This window comes from Entelurus aequoreus, linkage group LG06, assembly GCF_033978785.1.
Source record: "Entelurus aequoreus isolate RoL-2023_Sb linkage group LG06, RoL_Eaeq_v1.1, whole genome shotgun sequence".
Classification (NCBI taxonomy): domain Eukaryota; kingdom Metazoa; phylum Chordata; class Actinopteri; order Syngnathiformes; family Syngnathidae; genus Entelurus; species Entelurus aequoreus.
In genome coordinates, this window is record NC_084736.1 from 86492769 (window position 1) to 86517428 (window position 24660).

Genomic DNA, 24660 nt, shown 5'->3' on the forward strand with positions numbered 1-24660 from the left:
AGATAACGCCTGGAAATTATTGGCTTAGAATGGCCAAAAGTACAGATGTGTGTGTCCAAGTTAAAGGAAACAGCAGGCTGTCTTCCTCTAATGGATTTATTACAATCTTTGCGAGCTGGGTAACGTTTGCTGTGGTCTTTAACGGCACACAAACAACTATCAGAAATGTAGCCAATACTACATACAGATAGCGTGTTATTAGACACGCAAATACAAATTAAATACACAGAGAACATAAGTAAAGGAAATTAAATGAGCTCAAATATACCTACAAACGAGACATAATGATACAATATGTACATACAACTGGGCTAAATAGCATGTAAGCATCGATTACTTGTACATGTAAACAAACTACGGTGAGTTCAAGGACTGTCGAAATTAGTAAAACAAAACGGTGCTTGCCAAATAATCTCATCGGTGAAGCATGTTTAATATAAAGTGGGATTTCTAACAATTAGGAAGGTTTTTGTCATGTTTGTCCTCCTACAGAAACCATATTAAAACAAAAAATATTTTTTCCACTCTTTTTTCCATTTTGAACTCATTAGAAAGGAGATTAAAGACAACGCATCCCAGCTACAACTGGGTTCTATTAACACAAATACGACTGTATATACGACGGACACTGCCCTCCAAAATAGTCTCTCTATTTTTGATGAAATAACATTAGAGGAATTATTACAGCGTGTAAGTGGGATAAAACAAACAACATGTTTACTTGACCCACTTCCTGGGAAACTTATCAAGGAACTGTTTGTATTATTAGGTCCATCAGTGTTAAATATTATAAACTTATCACTTTCCTCCGGCACTGTTCCCCTAGCATTCAAAAAAGCGGTTGTTCATCCTCTGCTCAAAAGACCTAACCTCGATCCTGACCTCATGGTAAACTACCGACCGGTCTCCCACCTTCCGTTTATTTCCAAAATTCTCGAAAAAATTGTTGCACAGCCGCTAAATGAACACTTAGTGACTAACAATCTCTGTGAACCTTTTCAATCCGGTTTCAGGGCAAATCACTCTACGGAGACAGCCCTCGCAAAAATGACTAATGATCTATTGCTAACGATGGATTCTGATGCGTCATCTATGTTGCTGCTTCTTGATCTTAGCGCCGCTTTCGATACCGTCGATCATAATATTTTATTAGAGCGTATCAAAACACGTATTGGTATGTCAGACTTAGCCTTGTCTTGGTTTAACTCTTATCTTACTGACAGGATGCAGTGCGTCTCCCATAACAATGTGACCTCGGACTATGTCAAGGTAACGTGCGGAGTTCCCCAGGGTTCGGTTCTTGGCCCTGCACTCTTTAGTATTTACATGCTGCCGCTGGGTGACATCATTCGCAAGTACGGTGTTAGCTTTCACTGTTATGCTGATGACACTCAACTCTACATGCCCCTAAAGCTGACCAACACGCCGGACTGTAGTCAGCTGGAGGCGTGTCTTAATGAAATTAAACAATGGATGTCCGCTAACTTTTTGCAACTCAACGCTAAGAAAACGGAAATGCTGATTATCGGTCCTGCTAGACACCAACATCTATTTAATAATACAACTTTAACATTTGACAACCAAACAATTAAACAAGGCGACTCGGTAAAGAATCTGGGTATTATCTTCGACCCAACTCTCTCGTTTGAGTCACACATTAAGAGTGTTACTAAAACGGCCTTCTTTCATCTCCGTAATATCGCTAAAATTCGTTCCATCTTGTCCACTAGCGACGCTGAGATCATTATTCATGCGTTCGTTACGTATCGTCTCGATTACTGTAACGTATTATTTTCGGGTCTCCCTATGTCTAGCATTAAAAGATTACAGTTGGTACAAAATGCGGCTGCACGGCTTTTGACAAAAACAAGAAAGTTTGATCATATTACGCCTATACTGGCTCACTTGCACTGGCTTCCTGTGCACTTAAGATGCGACTTTAAGGTTTTACTACTTACGTATAAAATACTACACGGTTTAGCTCCAGCCTATCTCGCCGATTGTATTGTACCATATGTCCCGACAAGAAATCTGCGTTCAAAGAACTCCGGCTTATTAGTGATTCCCAGAGCCAAAAAAAAGTCTGCGGGCTATAGAGCGTTTTCTATTCGGGCTCCAGTACTCTGGAATGCCCTCCCGGTAACAGTTAGAGATGCTACCTCAGTAGAAGCATTTAAGTCCCATCTTAAAACTCATTTGTATAATCTAGCCTTTAAATAGACCCCCCTTTTTTAGACCAGTTGATCTGCCGTTTCTTTTCTTCTCTCCTCTTCTCCCCTGTCCCTTGCGAGGGGGAGTTGCATAGGTCCGGTGGCCATGGATGAAGTGCTGGCTGTCCAGAGTCGGGACCCCGGGTGGACCACTAGCCTGTGCATCGGTTGGGGAAATCTCTGCGCTGCTGACCCGTCTTCGCTCGGGATGGTTTCCTGTTGGCCCAGCTGTGGACTGGACTCCCGCTGATGTGTTGGATCCACTGTGGACTGGACTTTCACAATCTTATGTCAGACCCACTCGACATCCATTGCTTTCGGTCTCCCCTAGAGGGGGGGGGTTACCCACATATGCGGTCCTCTCCAAGGTTTCTCATAGTCATTCACCGACGTCCCACTGGGGTGAGTTTTTCCTTGCCCGTATGTGTACCGAGGATGTCGTTGTGGCTTGTACAGCCCTTTGAGACACTTGTGATTTAGGGCTATATAAATAAACATTGATTGATGATGATTGATTGACCTCCTAGGCCAGACCTGGGCATTCTGCGGCCCGCGGGCCACATCCGGCCCTTTGTACGTTTCTGTCCGGCCCGCGTGAGGCCAATCATAAATTACAAAATACATTTTAAAAAGTATCTATCTCGAGTGTGCAATACAACGGTGCTGCTTTTGTTTTGAAAAGCGTTATTTGTATTACTTCCGTGTGGACGTATGCGCGTGCGTGATTGTGAGTGAATGTGAACAGCGGCAATCACAAATTACAAAATAAATTTAAAAAAACATCTATGTTGTGCGTGCAATACAACTGTGCTGCTTTTATTTTGAAAAGTGTCATTTATGGGCGTATGTCCGTGTGTAACCTGTGAGTGAAGTTGCACAGCGACAAGTGATGCCCGGTTATCCCCGAAACGCTAAAAAAAGAAAACTTGTTGACGAATGGCGTGTTTTCAACAAGACATGGACTGCCAAGTATTTCTTTACAGAAATTAAAGGTAAAGCCGTGTGCTTAATTTGTGGTACACAGGTTGCTGTGTTTAAAGAATATACTGTAACGACCTGCTGAAGTTGATGTTGTGTTCTTGAGTTGCGGAAATGAGGAGTGAGGATAGACGTGCGTGTGGAAGGAACGAGATAAGTTGAGCTGTGTTAGTATAGGTTGCTCAATAAAAGTTTAAAAAGAGCGTCAGACTTGGTGTGCACTTCTTCTGGACGCTACAATTGGTGTCAGAAGTAAAGCTTTGTGCATACTGCCCCTGCTTGTGTGAGCATACTGCGCTGCTTGTGTGCTCAGCCTGCTACGTCATCGGGAGGTACGTGCTACGTCATCGGGAGGTACGTGCCACAATGTTTCCTAGCGACTTTGTCAAGATGGAACAGGAGGGGAAGGACATTGAGTGGGGACTTAAGGTGCCGGCAGCGACTGCAGATGTCTGTGTGAATCCCGGACGTGAGGAGCTCGCCGCCAAGAGAGAGAGAGAGAGAGGGAGGAAGGAGAGAGGCAGTGTTTACAGGTGCAGCGCACGCTGCTTGGCATGGGGGAATTCCGCCCTCAATGAAGACTCCCAGGTTTGATGGCAAGGCGAACTGGGAGGCATTTCATCCCACTTCTGACACCAATTATAGCGTCCAGAAGAAGTGCACACCAAGTCTGACGCTCTTTTTAAACTTTTATTGAGCAACCTATACTAACATAGCTCAACTTATCTCGTTCTTTCCACACGCGCGTCTATCCTCACTCCTCATTTCCGCAACAGCTACGCTTCCTCCTTCTTCGCCAATCACCTTACAGGCGTGCTATGTTCACAACAAAGAGGATGCAGGATAAAGTGACAGAAATTGAAATTGTTGCATTGTTTTATACATCAGAAAGTGTTGTGTAAGAAAGTGTTAAAAATAAAACCATCAAAAGCCATCTGCTTTTGTATAAAGATAAGTTAGGTTAAATGAAAATATTATAATTATTTATCTTACGGTATATCAAAAATAATTTGAGCAAAATTTAATTGAAATATTGTCGGTGTGGCCCTCCAGCAGTGCTCGGGTTGCTCATGCGGCCCCCGGTAAAAATTAATTGCCCACCCCTGTCCTAGGCGCTCATTCAGCCTCTGCTCGGACCACAAACACCTCCAGTGGCTCCACCGCATGAAGGACGCCAACACGCGGATCACTCGTTGGTATCTAGCTTTACAACCCTACAATTTCAGAGTGATCCACAGACCGGGGGCGCAGATGGCTGTGGCTGACTTCCTCTCCCGCTCTCACACGTTTGTTTGTTACTGGATACTTCATAATACGCTTCTGCCTTAGAAACTTTGTATGTGTAAGTAATATGCAACTATAATTATACGATACTTGTTTATATTGACAAATGTGCTGTTTTTAGACAACGATATTGTTCAATTATTATTACGCATGTCTAGCTTCAGTAGCTTGTCTGCTATTCTGTGCTTTGCTGTTGTGTAGCAGCTATAGCGCCGTGATTCTCAAATTGTGGTACATGTACCACTAGTCGGAGTCGTGTATAAAGAGAGTATGGCAAACTCGGTTCCATATGTCAGTAATGAATACAGCAAAATATGAGAGGGACAAGCGGTAGAAAATGGATGGATGGCGATCTCCTCAATGATTGGTCAAAAGGCACTCACTTGACTACAGGGCGCCATGACTGCTACTAACTTTGAAATAATGCAATGTGTTTGAAACGTTTCCTCAATAGTTTTTCGACCCGCGAGAATCGAGGACCGCTTTTACCACTATTTAAGTTAAGCTCATGGTAAAGTATATTGAATGATGTGGACACGTTTGTTACTGGATACTTCCTTATGCGCTTCTGCCTTGGAGACTTTGTATGTGTAAGTAACATGCAATTATAATTATTTGATACTTGTTTATATTTAGACTGCGATATTGTTCAATTATTATTTTACGCATGTCTAGCTTCAGTAGCTTGTGTGCTATTCTGTGCTTTGCTGTTGTGTGGTTGCTATAGCGCCATAATTCTCACACTGTGGTACGTGTACCACTAGTCAGAGTCGTGTATAAAGAGAGTATGGCCAACACCAGTGGTCCCCAACCTTTTTGTAACTGCGGACCGGTCAACGCTTGAAAATTTGTCCCACGGACCCCGGGGTGGGGGAGGTGTATGGTATTTTTTTTTTTTTGTCATAAAAAAATACAATCATGTGTGCTTACGGACTGTATGCCTGCAGACTGTATTGATCTATATTGATATATAATTTAGGAACCAGAAATATTAATAACAAAGAAACAACCCTTTTGTGCGAATGAGTGTGAATGAGTGTAAATGGGGGAGGGAGGTTTTTTGGGTTGGTGCACTAATTGTAAGTGTATCTTGTGTTTTTTATGTTGATTTAATAAAACAAATTAAAAAAATAAAAATTATTTATAATTTTTCATTTCTTGTGCGGCCCGGTACCAATCGATCCACGGACCGGTACCGGGCCGCGGCCCGGTGGTTGGGGACCACTGGCCAACACAGTTCCAGGCGATCTCCTCAATGATTGGTCAAAAGCATACAGCATATGTCAGTAATGAATAAAGCAAAACATGAGAGGGGGACAAGCGGTAGAAAATGGATGGATGGCGATCTCCTCAATGATTGGTCAAAAGGCACTCACGTGACTACAGGGCGCCTTGACTGCTAATAACTTAGAAATAATGCAATGCGTTTGCGATGTTTCCTCGTTAGTTTCTCGATCTGCGAGAATTGTACATCGAGAATTTACATCGCTTTACCCACAACCCGTCAGAACCCAACATTGATTAAACGTTGTCAAAAAGCATGTTGTACCAACGTTAGGTTTGATTTGCTCAACGTCAGGACCTAATTCAACAAGTTCTCAACATTGTTTCAATGTCTTCTGCCTGCTGGGAAGTTTCATGGTTTGTGCACTGGTTTTCACCAGGCTTAACTGTACATTTTAATTCTAAAATTAATAACTACTTCTACAACTAAATACTCCCATGGAATGTCCCCATACCCAATATATCAATATTTAAAGATAACAATATACCTTATTAGTCAGTGACGTCACTCAGACATGCTAGCTTGCTAGCTAAATTATATGTGGATATGTTCACTCATAGATTACGGTTGGTAAATTCGACTCATATTTAACCGAGTGTAAAGGAAAATGTATTCTTTATAGTATAACCAGAGCTGCAATTACCTCAGCAAATGTATTTGTCGACTTTTCCCAAGCACTAAAGTCTGTCAATGGCACAGTGGCGACGACGCAGATTTGACAGAACTGACCTTGTCCTGCCGTCGCCTGTCGAAGTGGCGCGAAATCACTGCACTTTATTTATATTCAACAATAAAAAGTACGCACAGCACAGCAAACCTTAGTAAAATAAAAAACAAATAATGTATATAAATCAATATAAATAAGTAATCAAAAGTTTAATCACTGACCGCCTGTATCCGTCTCTAGCACGCGCATGCGCAGTACACACAAGCTGAGCTGCGTTGTATCATCCCATATTGTATTATTTCACATTTTGTGAAACAAATCAGGGGTGAATAGTTTGTTTACATACCTGATATGAAGTGTTCATTGCATATCCTTGTGTACATCGTAGGTTTCCATCGTTCACGACAAATCGCCGCGATCCGAAGCTAAGATTTGGTTTATCGCCTCGTCTATTGCTACATCCAACAGCACAAAATACAAGTGTGTTAAGTGAGCGAACAGAGAATGAAGGGAATGTTGTATACAACACGAAGGGAAATCTCTTAAATCAACTGTGTGTCATGTTGAGCGTTAAAGAAAATTTGAAACGTGACATTTCTGTTCAGAATGGGGACTCAAATAATTCAACACGAGTACTATTTCTCTCTGTGGGCAGTAGTGATGGGTCGTTAGCGAACAATCAGCTCTTCGGAACGGCTCTTTTAGTTTAACGAGCCTGCTGCTTCTAAGCAAATATATTCATCTTCTTTATTTCTTTTGGAAAGGTGTGGAAAGTGAGCTATGGGAAAAAAAGCTAGGCTTTCTAAAAGCCAGTTCATTGCTAAAACGAACAAAAAATCCTAGCAATTATTGCCTGTATTCTGTGTTTATTCCGTTTTGTACATTTACATTTTGTTTTGTATTGGCCCTAGTGTGTGAGTGTGAATGTTGTCTGTCTATCAGTGTTGGCCCTGCAATGAGGTGGCGACTTGTCCAGGGTGTACCCCGCCTTCCGCCCGAATGCAGCTGAGATAGGCTCCAGCACCCCCCGTGACCCCAAAAGGGACAAGCGGTAGAAAATGGATGGATGGATGTTTGTGTTGTTTCACTGCAAAAAGTTGGACATTTCCAATTTGTTTTTGTAGAAAGACAACTTGTTCCATTTTGACCATATCAAACCATATGAATAAAAACACATTTGATATATTGTAATTTTACTTATGAATCAGAATCAGAATGTCTCCATTTCACAGCTATTGCTAATACTTTCCTTCACTTCCTGTATTATATCTGTGACATAAATATACAGTACATACATGAATAAAATATGTGAAATACATTCACATAGATAAAAGTTATTGAGGCGTTATAGTCCACATAAAGAAGTGTATGTGCGAATACCTGATTTATTATTAATGTTTAAGACATTTTGTCATTCATAAACACAACTTTTTCACTAGGACCCCTGAATATTGGCCAATGCTGATACTGATCTGTTTCGGCATCAGAAATAATCATTCATATTTTTATTAATTTATAGTGTAGAATGTTAGAAAAGGTTTGATCAAGTGAAATTAATCAAACAGAGAACAAAGGTAGATATGAAAACCACTAATCTAGTTATTATAGTAGGGGACAAGCGTCAGAAAATGGATGGATAGATGGAGTGATAATTGTTTTTTGCCGACACCTAGTGGTCACAATAGGACATTAAGTTAAGCTCATGGTAAAGTATATTGAATGATGTGGACACGTTTGTTTATACTTCCTAATACGCTTCTGCCTTGGAGACTTTGTATGTGTAAGTAACATGCAACTATAATTATTTGATACTTGTTTATGTTGACAAATGTGCTGTTTTAGACTGCGATATTGTTCAATTATTATTACGCATGTCTAGCTTCAGTAGCTTGTCTGCTATACTGTGCTTTGCTGTTGTGTAGTTGCTATAGCGCCGTGAATCTCAAACTGTAGTACGTGTACCACTAGTCAGCGTCGTGTATAAAGAGAGTATGGCAAACTCGGTTCCAGGCGACCTCCTCAATGATTGGTCAAAAGGCCCTCACGTGACTACGGGGCACCATGACTGCTACTAACTTTGAAATAATGCTATGTGTTTGCAACGTTTCCTCGTTAGTTTTTCGACGTGTGCAGCATAGGGCTGCTCTACCCGCAAGAATTGTGGAACACTTTTACACCGCTTCACCCACAACCCAGAAAAGAGAAGTATGTTCTCCAACAACACTGGAAAGCCACCGATTACTGCGTCTTGTGCCAGGTAAAAACATGACACAACGTCTGCGTTTTGTCCAGGAGAGAACCCACAAAAGCCAATACAAATAATAACAGAAGAAATTAACAAATTAAAAAGATGGTTTGACAAAAACAGACTATCTTTGAATCTCAGTATAAGTAAAATAATGCAGTTTGGTAAAAGTAGAGGAGAAAGACAAATACAAATAGACAGACATTGAATGAGTAAAAGAAACCCAATTTTGGGTGTAATAATAGATGATAAAATTAACTACAAATCTCAAAGAATATACAGCAAACGTCAGTAATGAATAAAGCAAAATATGAGAGGGACAAGCGGTAGAAAGTGGATGGATGTTCTGGACCAAAAATCACTCCATATTCTCTACTCCTCGCCAGTGTTACCATATCTGAGGTGTTGTGTGAAATAAAAGCATGGTTTAATGTTTGTTTAGAACTATATATAGACATATTATTTTAGTATATTTCGTCAGAAAAACTAACGTCAAAACGACAGCAATTGCATGCATCCGAGCACAGCCGCACACAACCTTGGTAGCAGTCATGGCGCCTGTTGATTAGTTGGCCTACTCTTTTTATACACGACTCTGGGTAATTTATTTGTTTGGTGACACCTAGTGGTCAATATAGGACATGTTGTAGATGATGCAAACACGTTTGTTTGTGGATACTTTCTAATACGAGACTTTGTATGTGTAAGTAATATGCAACTATAATTATTTGATACTTGTTTATATCAACAAATGTGCTTCTTTAGACTGCAATATTGTTATATTATTATTACGTATGTTTAGCTTGTGCGCTATTGTGTGTGCTGCTGTTGTTTAGCTGCTATAGGTCCTATAGCAGTCTACCATGTTTACCTTTTGGGGTGTCAAAAAAATATATATATATATATTCAAATTAAATGCAATTCTTATTTGAAACGATTCTTAATCAATAAAAAATGTTTTTAAATCTAATATGTATATATATATTTTTAATCTGTCCTGTCCAACCACTCGGGCAAATCATGTAGTTGATGTAGGTGCCCATATCTGATGTATAGATTTACTTTAGAAAAGATAAGTGTTGGATTTTACACTTGTTGCCTTATTTGTATTTGACTTTATTAAATGTTTGGGTATATTTGTATTAAAAAGCTGTTTTTTAAGTATTATAACAACTTATCAGAGCTGTTGTCTATCTTACAGAGAGAGGAATGTATTTAATCATATAAGTGGCACCCAATGTTATTAAAAAAGTATATATTTTGAATCGAGATTCGATTCTGGATCTAATCGTTACCCCCAAGAATGGAATCAAATCGTGTGGTGCCCAAAGACTCACAGCCCTGGTAAATGACTCGACTAAAATAGAAGAAAATACCAAACTTGTGTGCTTATTGGTGGATGTTTCGTTGTTAACTGTACACCCTACAGGACTGCTTATATCAGACATTTTACATATAAGCTCATATCATTTGATACTTTTTTTATTGTGTGAATTCTCCAAAGCATTCACAGATATGGTTTTCTACACCAAAATGCATCTATTTATTTTTGAATTTCAATCAATCAATCAATGTTTATTTATATAGCCCTAAATCACAAGTGTCTCAAAGGGCTGTACACCACAATGACATCCTCGGTACAGAGCCCAAATAAGGGCAAGGAAAAACTCACCCCAGTGGGATGTCGATGTGAATGACTATGAGAAACCTTGGAGAGGACCGCATATGTGGGTAATTCCCCCCCTCATCTAGGGGAGACCGAAAGCAATGGATGTCGAGTGGGTCTGACATAATATTGTGAAGGTTCAGTCCATAGTGGATCCAACATATCAGCGAAAGTCCAGTCCACAGAGGATCCAACATAATACTGAGAGTCCAGTCCATAGTGGGGCCAGCAGGAAACCATCCCAAGCGGAGACGGGTCAGCAGCACAGAGATGTCCCCAACCGATGCACAGGCGAGCGGTCCACCCCAGGTCCCGACTCTGGACAGCCAGCACTTCATCCATGGCCACCGGACCTGTGTAACTCCCCCTCCACAAGGGAGAGGAGGGCAGAGGAAAAAAGAAAAGAAACGGCAGATCAACTGGTCTAAAAAGGGGGTCTATTTAAAGGCTAGAGTATACAAATGAGTTTTAAAATGGGACTTAAATGCTTCTACTGAGCTAGCATCTCTAACTGTTACCGGGAGGGCATTCCATAGTACTGGAGCCCGAATAGAAAACGCTGTATAGCCCGCAGACTTATTTTGGGCTCTGGGAATCACTAATAAGCCTGAGTTCTTTGAACGCAGATTTCTTGCCGGGACATATGGTACAATACAATCGGCAAGATAGGCTGGAGCTAGACCGTGTAGTATTTTATACGTAAGTAGTAAAACCTTAAAGTCACATCTTAAGTGCACAGGAAGCCAGTGCAAGTGAGCCAGTATAGGCGTAATATGATCAAACTTTCTTGTTCTTGTCAAAAGTCTAGCAGCCGCATTTTGTACCAACTGTAATCTTTTAATGCTAGACATAGGGAGACCCGAAAATAACACGTTACAGTAATCGAGACGAGACGTAACGAACGCATGAATAATGATCTCAGCGTCGCTAGTGGACAAAATGGAATGAATTTTAGCGATATTACGGAGATGAAAGAAGGTCGCTTTAGTAACACGTATAATGTGTGACTCAAACGAGAGAGTTGGGTCGAAGATAATACCAAGATTCTTTACCGAGTCGCCTTGTGTAATTGTTTGGTTGTCAAATGTTAAGGTGGTATTATTAAATAAATGTCGGTGTCTAGCAGAACCGATAATCAGCATTTCCGTTTTCTTGGCGTTGAGTTGCAAAAAATTAGCGGACATCCATTGTTTAATTTCATTAAGACACGCCTGCAGCTGACTACAATCCGGCGTGTTGGTCAGCTTTAGGGGCACGTAGAGTTGGGTGTCATCAGCATAACAGTGAAAGCTAACACCGTATTTGCGTATGATGTCGCCTAGCGGCAGCATGTAAGCACTGGAGAGTGCAGGGCCAAGAACCGAACCCTGGGGAACTCCGCACGTTACCTTGACATAGTCCGAGGTCACATTGTTATGGGAGACGCACTGCATCGTGTCAGTAAGATAAGAGTTAAACCAAGACAAGGCTAAGTCTGACATACCAACACGTGTTTTGATACGCTCTAATAAAATATTATGATCGACGGTATCGAAAGCAGCGCTAAGATCAAGAAGCAGCAACATAGATGACGCATCAGAATCCATCGTTAGCAATAGATGATTAGTCATTTTTGCGAGGGCTGTCTCCGTAGAGTGATTTGTCCTGAAACCAGATTGAAAAGGTTCACAGAGATTGTTAGACTTCATTTAGCTGGTGTGCAACAATTTTTTCGAGGATTTTCGAAATAAACAGAAGGTGGGACACCGGTCGGTAGTTTACCACATACTTGCAAACCCTCCCGTTTTTAGCGGGAGAATCCCGGTATTCGGCGCCTCTCCCGACAACCTCCCGGCAGAGATTTTCTCCCGACAAACTCCCGGTATTCAGCCGGAGCTGGAGGCCACGCCCCCTCCAGCTCAATGCAGACCTGAGACTGAGTGGGGACAGCCTGTTCTCACGTCCGCTTTCCCACAATAAGCTTGCCTGCCCAATGAACGGAGAAGTTAAATAGGACAATACTGCCATCTAAAGGATAGCCAACGAAACACTGAAATTCAAGTTTGTTTTTTTCTCTATGTAAATCAAATAAAAATAAAAAAATAAATATATATATATATATATATATATATTTAAATATATATATATATGAAATATATATGAAATACTCGAGTTGGTGAATTCTAGCTGTAAATAACCACGCCCCCAACCACGCCCCCCGACCACCCCCCACCCCCGACCAAGCCCCCTCCCTCACTCCAGATTTCCCGAAATTTACCACTTCAACATTTCTTGCCCGATTTAAACAATTCTAACACCAACCAATTCAGCTAATTTAGGACATTCATGCTCCTAATCATTTTCCAAAAATCCTGCTTTTCCCCAAATTCCCAGGACGTTCTCATTGAAATGAATGGGACATTTTTCCAAGTTGCACAATTCCAACATTTTTCAACCTGTTCAAACCATTCCAACATTAACACATTGCGCTCATCCAGGACATTCAAACTAACACTTTCCCAAGTTCCAAACCAAATTCCAGTTTTCGTGGAAATTCTAACTCTTCAACATTCAAACCATTTCAGCATTTAAACGATTCCAACATTCAAACCATTTCTACATTCATCCTACATTCTATTAGCATTTCAGTTCATCGTCAGCTCTTCAACATTTAAACCATTCCAACATTCAAACTATTTTACATTCATACTACATTCTGTCAGCATTTCCCTTCAACTTCAGCATTGGAGCATTCACATGCTATTCCTTCAGGAATATACCTCTTCCAGTCATTCTTCTACTCCAGATTTTGGCACACTCTACCTTCCACATTTTTCACCCGATTCAAACCGTTCTAACTTCGGGCTTTCCCTTGACAAATTCCAAAAATCCCCAAATTTCCCAGAATTCCAGGTTTTACCGGGACAATTTTCCCGTTCTAAATTAAATGGCCATTTTTCAAACTTCCACCATTTCCACATTTTTCAACCTATTCATATCATTCCACCTTCAACACATTCACTCATTCTGGAAATTTAAACAACTTTTTTTCCAAGTTAAAAAAAAATCCAGAATTTTCCAAAATTCCTGGTTTTCCAAAGCCCTATTTCCACCCTTTTTTCTGGTGACTACTCCTTACACATTTTTCAACGAATTTCAACCGTTCTACCGTCAAAGCATTCCTCTTAATCAGGACAAAAGACAAAGTTGTTTTTTGAACTGGAAAAATTACCAGTATTCCCAAAATTCCAGTAATTACGTCATTACATTTCTCAATTCAATATGTTACTAATTCAACATTTCTCGACCGATTTTGAAAAATTCCAGCATCAACCATTCAGACCATTCAAGGTTTTTTTTTTACCATTTTCCAAAAAATTCCCTCTTTTCCTGAAATTCCCAAATTTTTGTGAAATTCCCATTGAAATCAATGGAACATTCTTCAAAGTTCCCCAACTTCCACATTTTTCATCTGATTCAAACTGTTCCAACTTCAAAATATTCAGCATGTTCAGGAATTGTGTGCTCTACTTCAACAATTCTAAAAAAAAAAAGTCAGATAATGGCTTTTTGCTGATATCCGATATTCCGATATTGTCCAACTCTTTAATTACCGATACCGATATCAATTGATACCGATATAAACCGATACCGATATATACAGTCGTGGAATTAACATTATTATTATGCCTAATTTGGACAACCAGGTATGGTGAAGATAAGGTTCTTTTAAAAAATAATGATAAAATAAAATAAGATAAATAGATTAAAAACATTTTCTTGAATAAAAAAGAAAGTAAAACAATATAAAAACAGTTACATAGAAACTAGTAATTAATGAAAATTAGTAAAATTAACTGTTAAAGGTTAGTACTATTAGTGGACCAGCAGCACACACAATCATGTGCGCTGACGGACTGTATCCCTTGTAGACTGTATTGATATATATTGATATATAATGTAGGAACCAGAATATTAATAACAGAAAGAAACAACCCTTTTGTGTGAATGAGTGTAAATGGGGGAGGGAGGTTTTTTGGGTTGGTGCACTAATTGTAAGTGTATCTTGTGTTTTTTATGTTTATTTAATAAAAAAAATAAAAAATAAATAAATAAACCGACACGATAATAAAAAAAACCCGATACCGATCATTTCCGATATTACATTTTAAAGCATTTATCGCCGATAATACACTCAAAAAATTGAAACATTGACTTTAATTAAATTTATTTTGTCAACAGGTTCCACATAAGTGTATTATGTTAGTTAAATAATTGACCCAACTAGATAAAATTACTTCTGTTCAACAAGAGATATTTAAGTTTATCCAATCGAATTCAGTTATGTTATATGGACATAAATAATATATATACAGGCTACATGTTTTACATTTGTCCTTTAAACATATATTTTATTTATAGAAGTAAAATAATAAATTTAAGTTCAATTTATAAAAATAGGTTTTCATCCAATTTATTTTATACTAATTAGTGTGACATAATTCTAGTTTGTCAACAGGTTCCACACAAATGAATTTCGTACACCCAACATATATTTGTCATTTCCTTTATTAAGCGATATTTATTGAACATTTTGTTGCCACTTGGTCCAAAATAAAACCCTAACAGATATTAGGGTGCAGCATGGTTCAACACCAACAGTTGCAAACTGCTTTTATGCAATCCAACAATCCAACAGGCTTGCAGTTCTCAATTTTTTGTTTTTGTAACAGCATTGTAATCTAACCATTTTTAATATTGTGGAGGGAATACCCTGAAATGTAATTATATTGACAAACATGTCAACTTGTTTTGCATCGTTACCCAACACTAACAATTATAAACTACCTTGATGCAGCATAAACAAACAAAACATCCCTGATTTGTCAATATTATTGTGTGACAATATAACAAACTTGTAGTTCTCTTTTTTTTTAAACAGCATAATAGTCAAACTATAACAACATGTGCTGCTGTCAACCTTTAATTTAGTAGTGTGGAAGGAAAACATTTTTACAAGCATGTCAGCTCGTGTTGCAGCCACTACACGAAGTTCTTATGGTCCTCTGGTTATGAAAGAGTTTTCAATATCTACGTAAACAATAACTTCAGCTAGAAGATTTGCTATTTCTATTTCCATTCAGTTGTCAACAAATTTGGTGCTGCATGGTCTCTCACTTAACTTGTCACTTCAGCATCCAAATCAATGTTTGGTTAATTCATACAGTTTGTTCTTGAGCATTTGTACCTTGGCTGAGAGTCTGCCAGCATCCAGCTGAAGGAAGAGCTTTTGAAGTCCTTCAAAGAAGGTCTTCAGTTCCTTAGGATAACTGAGGTTCAGTGCATATATTACACCCATTAAGAGTGCACATGCAGAGGTGACGTCTCCCAGGTCATGAAGAACTTCAACACCCTCGATCACTATTCCAACATCAGCTGGAGGAGTGGTGGCATCACCTCCCTCGACTTTGATGATGTAGATGCCAAGGGTAAGTTGCTCAAGCTCCCTCTGTGCAGCGGTGCCAGCAGTATCCTTTACATAGGGGAGAAAGAAAGGACACAACCAATCTATGAAATCACAGATTTTGTAGAATTCCAAAGATTAACTTTTGCCTTTTAGGTTTCCTTTTAATGAAAATAACTAGATACTTCAGAAAGTGCTATTTGTGTAAAAATAAGATAAAGCAGTGCCGAGCGATTCCAGCAAAATTTTAGAGAATGAATCTGTCACCTGAGTTATTTAATCTAATATATATATTTCTTAGAGTTGGCTGTTGTTACAGCAAAATGGAGCACTAACGAAGCTTCACCCAGGGCACCAACGAGCCATCAACGCCAGTGGCTTTGGTACCACCCCCAGAGGTTAAAATTTAAAATTATTTATTACAGGTAGAAACTAAACTATTAAAATTACCAACCAGGTATTCTTTGAAGAGGATGTTCGGGTCTTCGTTGAGGTAGATACAAAGCGCCCTGAGGATGCACTCCCTCCTCTTTTCAACAGTTTCATTCTAAAGAAAGAAAAAAATACAGAGATATTATTCTGACTGTTAACTTGTCAAAACTGACTCGCTGGGGCGGCTAACAGTGGTTAGAGCAGTCGCCACATGTAAAGAGGCCGAAGGTCCTCGAGGCAGCAGCCGCGGGTTCGACTCCCTTTGCTGCATGTCTCCCCCTTTCTCTCTCACCCCATCTCATATCTGTAGCGATAGCAAAACATACCTGTGTGATTGGGACCAAAATCCTTCTGATGGTAGTCCCTGCAGAGCCTCCTTTCTTCTTGAACACTTTGATGAGCTGGGCAGTGTGTTGGTCAAGCTGTGCATGGAACTTTGAGACAAGGGGACCAGTAGTGATCCTCACAAATTCTGCTTCCACCTGAAAACATAATGTCCACAAACAACATATTATTGGTACCTATTAAAGCATTTAACATTTAAAACAGAAATACTTTCACAAGAATGTACAAAAACAGGTTGTACTGTAGTATAACAGCCTTTCCTGTGTTACATTTTACACAAAATGATTAACATTCCCATGTGACTGGAAGCCATTACAACTCTCTCTCCCCTGCCCTCCATGTCTGTCACTATGTAATATAGCAGAATTGCAAAAAATAAATAAATTGAAATTGTTGACTATAGCCGATTTAAAAAGCATTTCATACCTCTGCGACAGTGAAGAGTCCTGGCCATCTGATCTTGAACTCCATGATCATGGGCTTGTCTCTGACGACCTCTTGCCTTCTGCGAAGGTCTTAGCCATCTTTTCTTTGACAACTTTATCATTATGTCTCTTCTTGACCTCAGATAACAACGCCAATCTTTCCCCTTCAAGGCTGTCCTGGGTCTCTCCAGCAGGAAAGGGGGGGGAAAAATTGACTTCGGCTTTCCTTGGTTTTTTGACATCATAGGCGGGCTGACATCTATCTGCAGGTTTGTGCTTGAGGGAATTGATGCTCAGTTCTGGGCACCCCAAGTTTCTAAGTTTTGTCCTGTAGTTTGCCATCTTATACTTGAGGCTTATTTTCCAGCCGTAGAAACCACAGAAGGATCTCTGTTCTCTCAAACATGGATGTGCTTTGATTAAAGCTTCAGCAACAGATTCAATTTCCAAGTTTGAGGGATATGCCTTGAACTTGATGATTTCCTGAGCCAGACTTTCCAAGATGTCTGATTTAAGTTTATGACCGGGGGTCAGAAGAACTCCATTTGATACAAAGTCCTGGTTTGCACTTTGAAGTTGCATCTCCACGTCATATGAAAACTTTGGAATTTGGAATTCTGTGGGCCAATGTGATCGAGAAGATTCTGAATCAGGAGAGTTTTAATGTGTCAGAAGATGACAAGGATGCTTCTTCCCCACTCTGGTTCATGCTGCCTTGGCTGAGGTCTAGAGCATCTGACAAGCGGATGATTTTTATTCCAAGATGGCTGCGCTTCAGAGCAGCGGCTTCGTGCGAGCGCTCCTGGAAGTGTAGACCGATTTGGCAAAAATACCCCTCAATTCAGTCAATTTCATGGCTGGCTCACAGCGTGTTCACTCCGTGATCACTTACGACCGACTTACGATTCTGGATGTGGAGAGATCGGGCCATTTTGGGCTGAAAGATGCGTGTACGATGGACCTACTCGCTAGCTTGGGAATTCTTCGCGAGCTACATCCAGCAGTGGCCTTTGAAGCAGCGGCGTCGACTACCAGCGGAGACCGTCAGCGAAAGAGACGTAAGCGATGCGCTCGGAAGCAGAAGCGGGGGTGTCGGGCGGGGCTAACAACAAAGCTAAATGCGTTGTTGTTAGCGGGGCTAACGAAAAAGCTAAATGCTAATCCACAAAGAAGCGCTAATAAGGAGTCTGTTAAGATAGAACTAGCCAGCGCCAGGCTGGATAATCCCTGCACACATAGCAATTCTTCTAGAATAATATACAACTCACATAATGTTCTTTCTGCGTCAGAGGTGGACATGCATTTTACTGAGGTGGCAAACAATCTAAAAATTCCTGTCATATCAATTCCTAGATATGGTCGAAATTATTTAAAGTGCACTATGCATAATAAACGTAACATTATTAATATTGCTACTACGGATACTTTCAACAAAAACTCCTCAAAACAGCCCACTACCTATAATATGGGCTTTTTAAACATAAGGTCATTGTCTTCCAAAACGTTATTAGTTAATGAAGTCATCAGAGACAACAATCTTGATGTCGTTGGTCTAGCCGAGACCTGGCTCAAACCAGACGATTTTTTTGCACTGGGTGAGGCGTCTCCTCCTGGCTATGCGGGAACGCATATTGCCCGCCCCATTAAAAGGGGTGGGGGTGTTGCACTAATATACAACAAAAACTTTAGCCTTACCTCGGACCTAAATAATAAATATAACTCGTTTGAGGTGCTTACTGTGAGGTTTGTCACACCGCTGCCTCTGCACCTGGCTGTCATCTACCGCCCCCCAGGGCCCTATTCGGACTTTATCAATGAATTTTCAGAGTTCGTTGCTGATCTAGTGACGCACGCCGACAATATAATCATAATGGGAGACTTTAACATCCATATGAATACCCCATCGGACCCTCCATGCGTGGCGCTCCAGACTATAATTGATAGCTGTGGTCTTACACAAATAATAAATGAACCCACGCATCGCAACGGTAATACGATAGATCTAGTGCTTGTCAGGGGTGTCACCACCTCTAAAGTTACGATACTCCCGTACACTAAAGTAATGTCCGATCATTACCTTATAAAATTCGAAGTTCTGACTCATTGTCAACAAACTAATAATAATAATAATAACTACTATAGCAGCCGCAACATTAATACTGCCACAACGACGACTCTTACTGACCTACTGCCTTCAGTAATGGCACCTTTCCCAAATTATGTGGGCTCTATTGATAACCTCACTAACAGCTTTAACGACGCCCTGCGCGACACCATTGATAGTGTAGCACCGCTAAAGCTAAAAAGGGCCCCTAAAAGGCGTACCCCATGGTTTACAGAAGAAACTAAAGCCCAGAAATTATCATGTAGAAAGCTGGAACGCAAATGGCGTGCGACTAAACTTGAGGTTTTCCATCAAGCATGGAGTGATAGTTTAATAACTTATAAACGCATGCTTACCTCAGCTAAAGCTAAATATTACTCAAATCTCATCCACCTCAACAAAAATGATCCTAAATTTTTGTTTAGTACAGTAGCATCGCTAACCCAACAAGGGACTCCTCCCAGTAGCTCCACCCACTCAGCAGATGACTTTATGAATTTCTTTAATAAGAAAATTGAAGTCATTAGAAAAGAGATTAAAGACAACGCATCTCAGCTACAACTGGGTTCTATTAACACAAATACGACTGTATATACGACGGACACTGCCCTCCAAAATAGTTTCTCTCTCTTTGATGAAATAACATTGGAGGAATTGTTAAAATGTGTAAATGGGACAAAACAAACAACATGTCTACTTGACCCAATTCCTGGGAAACTTATCAAGGAGCTTTTTGTTTTATTAGGTCCATCAGTGTTAAATATTATAAACTTATCACTTTCCTCTGGTACTGTTCCTCTAGCATTCAAAAAAGCGGTTATTCATCCTCTACTCAAAAGACCTAACCTCGATCCTGACCTCATGGTGAACTACCGGCCGGTGTCCCACCTACCGTTTATCTCGAAAATTCTCGAAAAAATTGTCGCACAGCAGCTAAATGAACACTTAGTGACTAACAATCTCTGTGAACCTTTTCAATCCGGTTTCAGGGCAAATCACTCTACGGAGACAGCCCTCGCAAAAATGACTAATGATCTATTGCTAACGATGGATTCTGATGCGTCATCTATGTTGCTGCTTCTTGATCTTAGCGCCGCTTTCGATACTGTTGATCATAATATTTTATTAGAGCGTATCAAAACACGTATTGGTATGTCAGACTTAGCCTTGTCTTGGTTTAACTCTTATCTTACGGACAGGATGCAGTGTGTCTCCCATAACAATGTGACCTCGGACTATGTTAAGGTAACGTGCGGAGTTCCCCAGGGTTCGGTTCTTGGCCCTGCACTCTTTAGTATTTACATGCTGCCGCTAGGTGACATTATACGCAAATACGGTGTTAGCTTTCACTGTTATGCTGATGACACTCAACTCTACATGCCCCTAAAGCTGACCAACACGCCGGATTGTAGTCAGCTGGAGGCGTGTCTTAATGAAATTAAACAATGGATGTCCGCTAACTTTTTGCAACTCAACGCTAAGAAAACGGAAATGCTGATTATCGGTCCTGCTCAACACCGACATCTATTTAATAATACCACCTTAACATTTGACAACCAAACAATTAAACAAGGAGACTCTGTAAAGAATCTGGGTATTATCTTCGACCCAACTCTCTCGTTTGAGTCACACATTAAGAGTGTTACTAAAACGGCCTTCTTTCATCTCCGTAATATCGCTAAAATTCGTTCCATTTTGTCCACAAGCGATGCTGAGATCATTATTCATGCGTTCGTTACATCTCGTCTCGATTACTGTAACGTTTTATTTTCGGGCCTCCCTATGTCTAGCATTAAAAGATTACAGATGGTACAAAATGCGGCTGCTAGACTTTTGACAAAAACAAGAAAGTTTGATCATATTACGCCTATACTGGCTCACTTGCACTGGCTTCCTGTGCACCTAAGATGCGACTTTAAGGTTTTACTACTTACGTATAAAATACTACACGGTCAAGCTCCTGCCTATCTTGCCGATTGTATTGTACCATATGTCCCGACAAGAAATCTGCGTTCAAAGAACTCCGGCTTATTAGTGATTCCCAGAGCCCAAAAAAAGTCTGCGGGCTATAGAGCGTTTTCTATTCGGGCTCCAATACTATGGAATGCCCTCCCGGTAAAAGTTAGAGATGCTACCTCAGTAGAAGCATTTAAGTCTCATCTTAAAACCCATTTGTATACTCTAGCCTTTAAATAGACTCCCTTTTTAGACCAGTTGATCTGCCGTTTCTTTTCTTTTCTTTTCTACTCTGCTCCGGGGTGGACCGCTAGCCTGTCCATCAGATGGGGACATCTCTACGCTGCTGACCCGTCTCCGCTCGGGATGGTTCCCGCTGGCCCCACCATGGACTGGACTTTCGCTGATGTGTTGGACTTTCACAATATTATGTCAGACCCACTCGACACCGAGGATGTCGTTGTGGCTTGTACAGCCCTTTGAGACACTTGTGATTTAGGGCTATATAAATAAACATTGATTGATTGATTGATTGATTTTCACTGTGCTCTTGTCTTGAATGTCGCAAATTTTGTTAAGGTTGACAAATTCGTTATCAAAGTCACTGTCCATGTACTGGAGTCTAATGTCCTCCTCTATATCAAACTGACGTTTGATCTCATTTGCAAGATCCTCAACAGACATTGGCATGCCTGATTCTATGGTCAGTTTTTCAGCATTGTTGGAACCAAGGATAATCCGTAGTTTTACTGGTGCAGCCATCATCCAAATGAGTCAGTCTAGAGAAGATGAAAACAAAAGTATGAAGTCATTAAATATGTATACATTAAAAGCATTCAAATGAGAAAGAAACCAACTGACTTTGGTCATATGTAAAACGAACTGGACACTGAAGCAAACATTGAGCAATCCACAGACAGAAGCCAGTGGCAATGATAGTAGCATGGGAAACAAACGTGTCATACCATGGTTAACAGTGCTCAAATTAGTTGATTTAGGTTGGAATAGGCAATATGACATTTTTGACCAAATACCTCAATATCGATATTGTGATGATATAGTGGGGATGACTATGGATGACTATGGTGGTTCTAGAAAATATTTACACAACTAGATTTTTGATAATAATCATAATTTATATGTGGGTAAAAGCAAATAATTGCTAGTTCAGAAAATGTCATCACTTTAATGTAATGGACACACATTGAAAGAATGTAGCCTTTAAACCTAGGAAGAGACTATACTTATGCCATATTCTGATAGCTTGACCGTATGTGCGCGTCACGTACGTAACTTTTTAAAAATATATAAGCTTTATGAACCTTGGGTTAGGTGAACGGTCTTTTGGGCTGAGTGATTGTGTGTGTTGATCAGGTGTTTGAATTGTATTGGCGTGTTCTATGGAGCTAGGAGCTAGCAGAGGAGCTAGGAGCTAGCATAACAAACACGTAGGTGTTTTTATGCAGGATTAATTTGTGGCATATTAAATATAAGCCTGGTTGTGTTGTGGCTAATAGAGTATATATATGTCTTGTGTTTATTTACTGTTGTAGTCATTCCCAGCTGAATATCAGGTACCGTGAGTATGCAGCCTTGGCTGCTAAACATTTGATAGCTTGACCGTATGTGCGCGTCACGTACGTAACTTTTTAAAAATATATAAGCTCTATGAACCTTGGGTTAGGTGAACGGTCTTTTGGGCTGAGTGATTGTGTGTGTTGATCAGGTGTTTGAATTGTATTGGCGCGTTCTATGGAGCTAGGAGCTAGCAGAGGAGCTAGCATAACAAACACGTAGGTGTTTTTATGCAGGATTAATTTGTGGCATATTAAATATAAGCCTAGTTGTGTTGTGGCTAATAGAGTATATATATATGTCTTGTGTTTATTTACTGTTGTAGTCATTCCCAGCTGAATATCAGGTCACCCCCGGCTCTCACAGCATCTTCCCTATCTGAATAGCTGCAACTCCCCACTAGTCCTTCACTTGCACTTTACTCATCCACAAATCTTTCATCCTCGCTCAAATTAATGGGGAAATTGTCGCTTTCTCGGTCCGAATCTCTCTCACTTCATGTGGCCATCATTGTAAACAATAGGGAACTTTGCGTATATGTTCAATTGACTACGTCACGCTACTTCCGGTAGGGGCAAGCCTTTTTTTTATCAGATACCAAAAGTTGCGATCTTTATCGTCGTTGTTCTATACTAAATCCTTTCAGCAAAAATATGGCAATATCGCGAAATGATCAAGTATGACACATAGAATAGATCTGCTATCCCCGTTTAAATAAAAAAATTCATTTCAGTAGGCCTTTAACTTCGGCTAGCGCTAGCGGTTAGCATTCGCGGCTAACACCCGCTTCCCAGCTCACCACAACGGCTCTACTGCTCGTTAAACATAACCAGATGCTCCCGTTGTTGGTGACATTTACCCTTGATAAATGCCACTGGTGCTTTATTTTAGTAGCTAACCTACCTGCCTGGGGGTCGGCGGGGTAAAAGCAGACCGAAGGTAGTGTAGTTTTATCATGCACTGGCTACTGCTCTCTGAAGCACAAACACAACGGAAATATAGAAGTGTTATATCACAAACACACAATTAAATCATGCTCAATATGTAAATAATACAATAAGTATTGATGAAAAATGCCCTCCTACCTCTCAAGCCAGAAACGCAGACAAATGGTGACGACCGTTGGCAAGTTCACCGGCAAAAACAAGAAAGTTGATTCAGAGTTTGCGCACGTGTACTGTGAAGCATTTGAATTTTCTTCTTACTGCCACCTTCTGGATGTAATAAGTATTTCAATCATAATTCACTTCAATTAAATGTTTTGTGATCAACCAACGCATAATTATTTTGTACAAATAACCAAAGACACAATTACATGGACTTTATTAGAAAAAAATATTTTAACATAACAAAGACATGTATTTTAAGTAAACTGAAAACATAAAAATTATATATAGTGCACAACACACCTCATTCACTTTTTTGAGTGTATCAGCCTGCCGATATTATCTCTACCCATAATTCCTTTTTTTTTGCATTTTCCCCATTCAAAATGAATTGGCCATTTTTCAAACTTCTACAATTCCCACATTCTTCAACCCATTAAAACCATTCCACATTTAACACGTTCCACCATTATGGAAATTCAAACTACCCTTTTTCCAGGTTCAAAACAATTCCAGATTTTCCCGAAATGTATTACTCAACATTTCTTTTAAACAATTACACACATTCAACTCATCCTGGACATTCAAACTAACAAATTCCAAACCAAATTCCGGTTTTCCTGTAAAGTCAAACTCTTCAACATTCAAACCATTCCAACATTCATAATATTCTTACATTCATTCTACATCCTGTCAGCATTTCACTTCAACTTCAGAAATGGAGCATTCACACGCAATTCCTTCGGGAATTGCCTCTTCTAGTTGTTGAATAATATCGGATTGGGACGACCCTAATCATTACATTAGGAATAAACACTAGTTGGTAATATATCAATTTCAGCAACAAAAACGTGAGGAGCAGATAGAGTGGGCTCATTCAAAGCAGCCGAGGAAAAACCGTCCAGCTTGCACTGAGTGGTGTGACTAGGCGGCCACACA

General features: G+C 40.0%; 2 protein-coding genes across 11 annotated transcripts in view; both read right to left on the reverse strand.

Moving 5' to 3' along the window:
• LOC133652712 (ankyrin repeat domain-containing protein 31-like) overlaps positions 1 to 6908 on the reverse strand; it is a 52681-nt gene extending 45773 nt beyond the window's left edge. For 4 of the 10 annotated variants that reach the window (XM_062051759.1, XM_062051757.1, XM_062051752.1 and 1 more), the window contains exon 1: positions 6771 to 6907. In XM_062051759.1, coding sequence (XP_061907743.1) covers positions 6771 to 6807 — 37 coding nt within the window. In that variant the 5' untranslated portion in view covers positions 6808 to 6907. The other 6 variants (XM_062051758.1, XM_062051751.1, XM_062051754.1 and 3 more) reach the window with 5 other exon arrangements.
• A 5076-nt stretch (positions 6909 to 11984) lies between these two features.
• Positions 11985 to 18900, reverse strand: LOC133651700 (uncharacterized). The gene is made up of 5 exons (XM_062049734.1): positions 16982 to 18900; positions 16537 to 16692; positions 16233 to 16325; positions 15563 to 15847; positions 11985 to 12300 (listed from the first exon to the last, which is right to left on the reverse strand). Exons 1-5 carry the CDS (start codon positions 17030 to 17032, stop codon positions 12013 to 12015), a joined length of 873 nt encoding a protein of 290 aa, XP_061905718.1. The 5' UTR covers positions 17033 to 18900; the 3' UTR covers positions 11985 to 12012.
• Positions 18901 to 24660: the final 5760 nt, after the last annotated feature.

Coding starts and splice junctions, on each gene's coding strand:
- LOC133651700 (XM_062049734.1), bottom strand. CDS start 17,032: ATGATCATGGAGTTCAAGATCAGATGGCCAGGACTCTTCACTGTCGCA. Junction 16,693..16,981: donor GACTCTTCACTGTCGCAGAG/GTATGAAATGCT, acceptor TTATGTTTTCAG/GTGGAAGCAGAATTTGTGAG. Junction 16,326..16,536: donor TTTTGGTCCCAATCACACAG/GTATGTTTTGCT, acceptor TTCTTTCTTTAG/AATGAAACTGTTGAAAAGAG.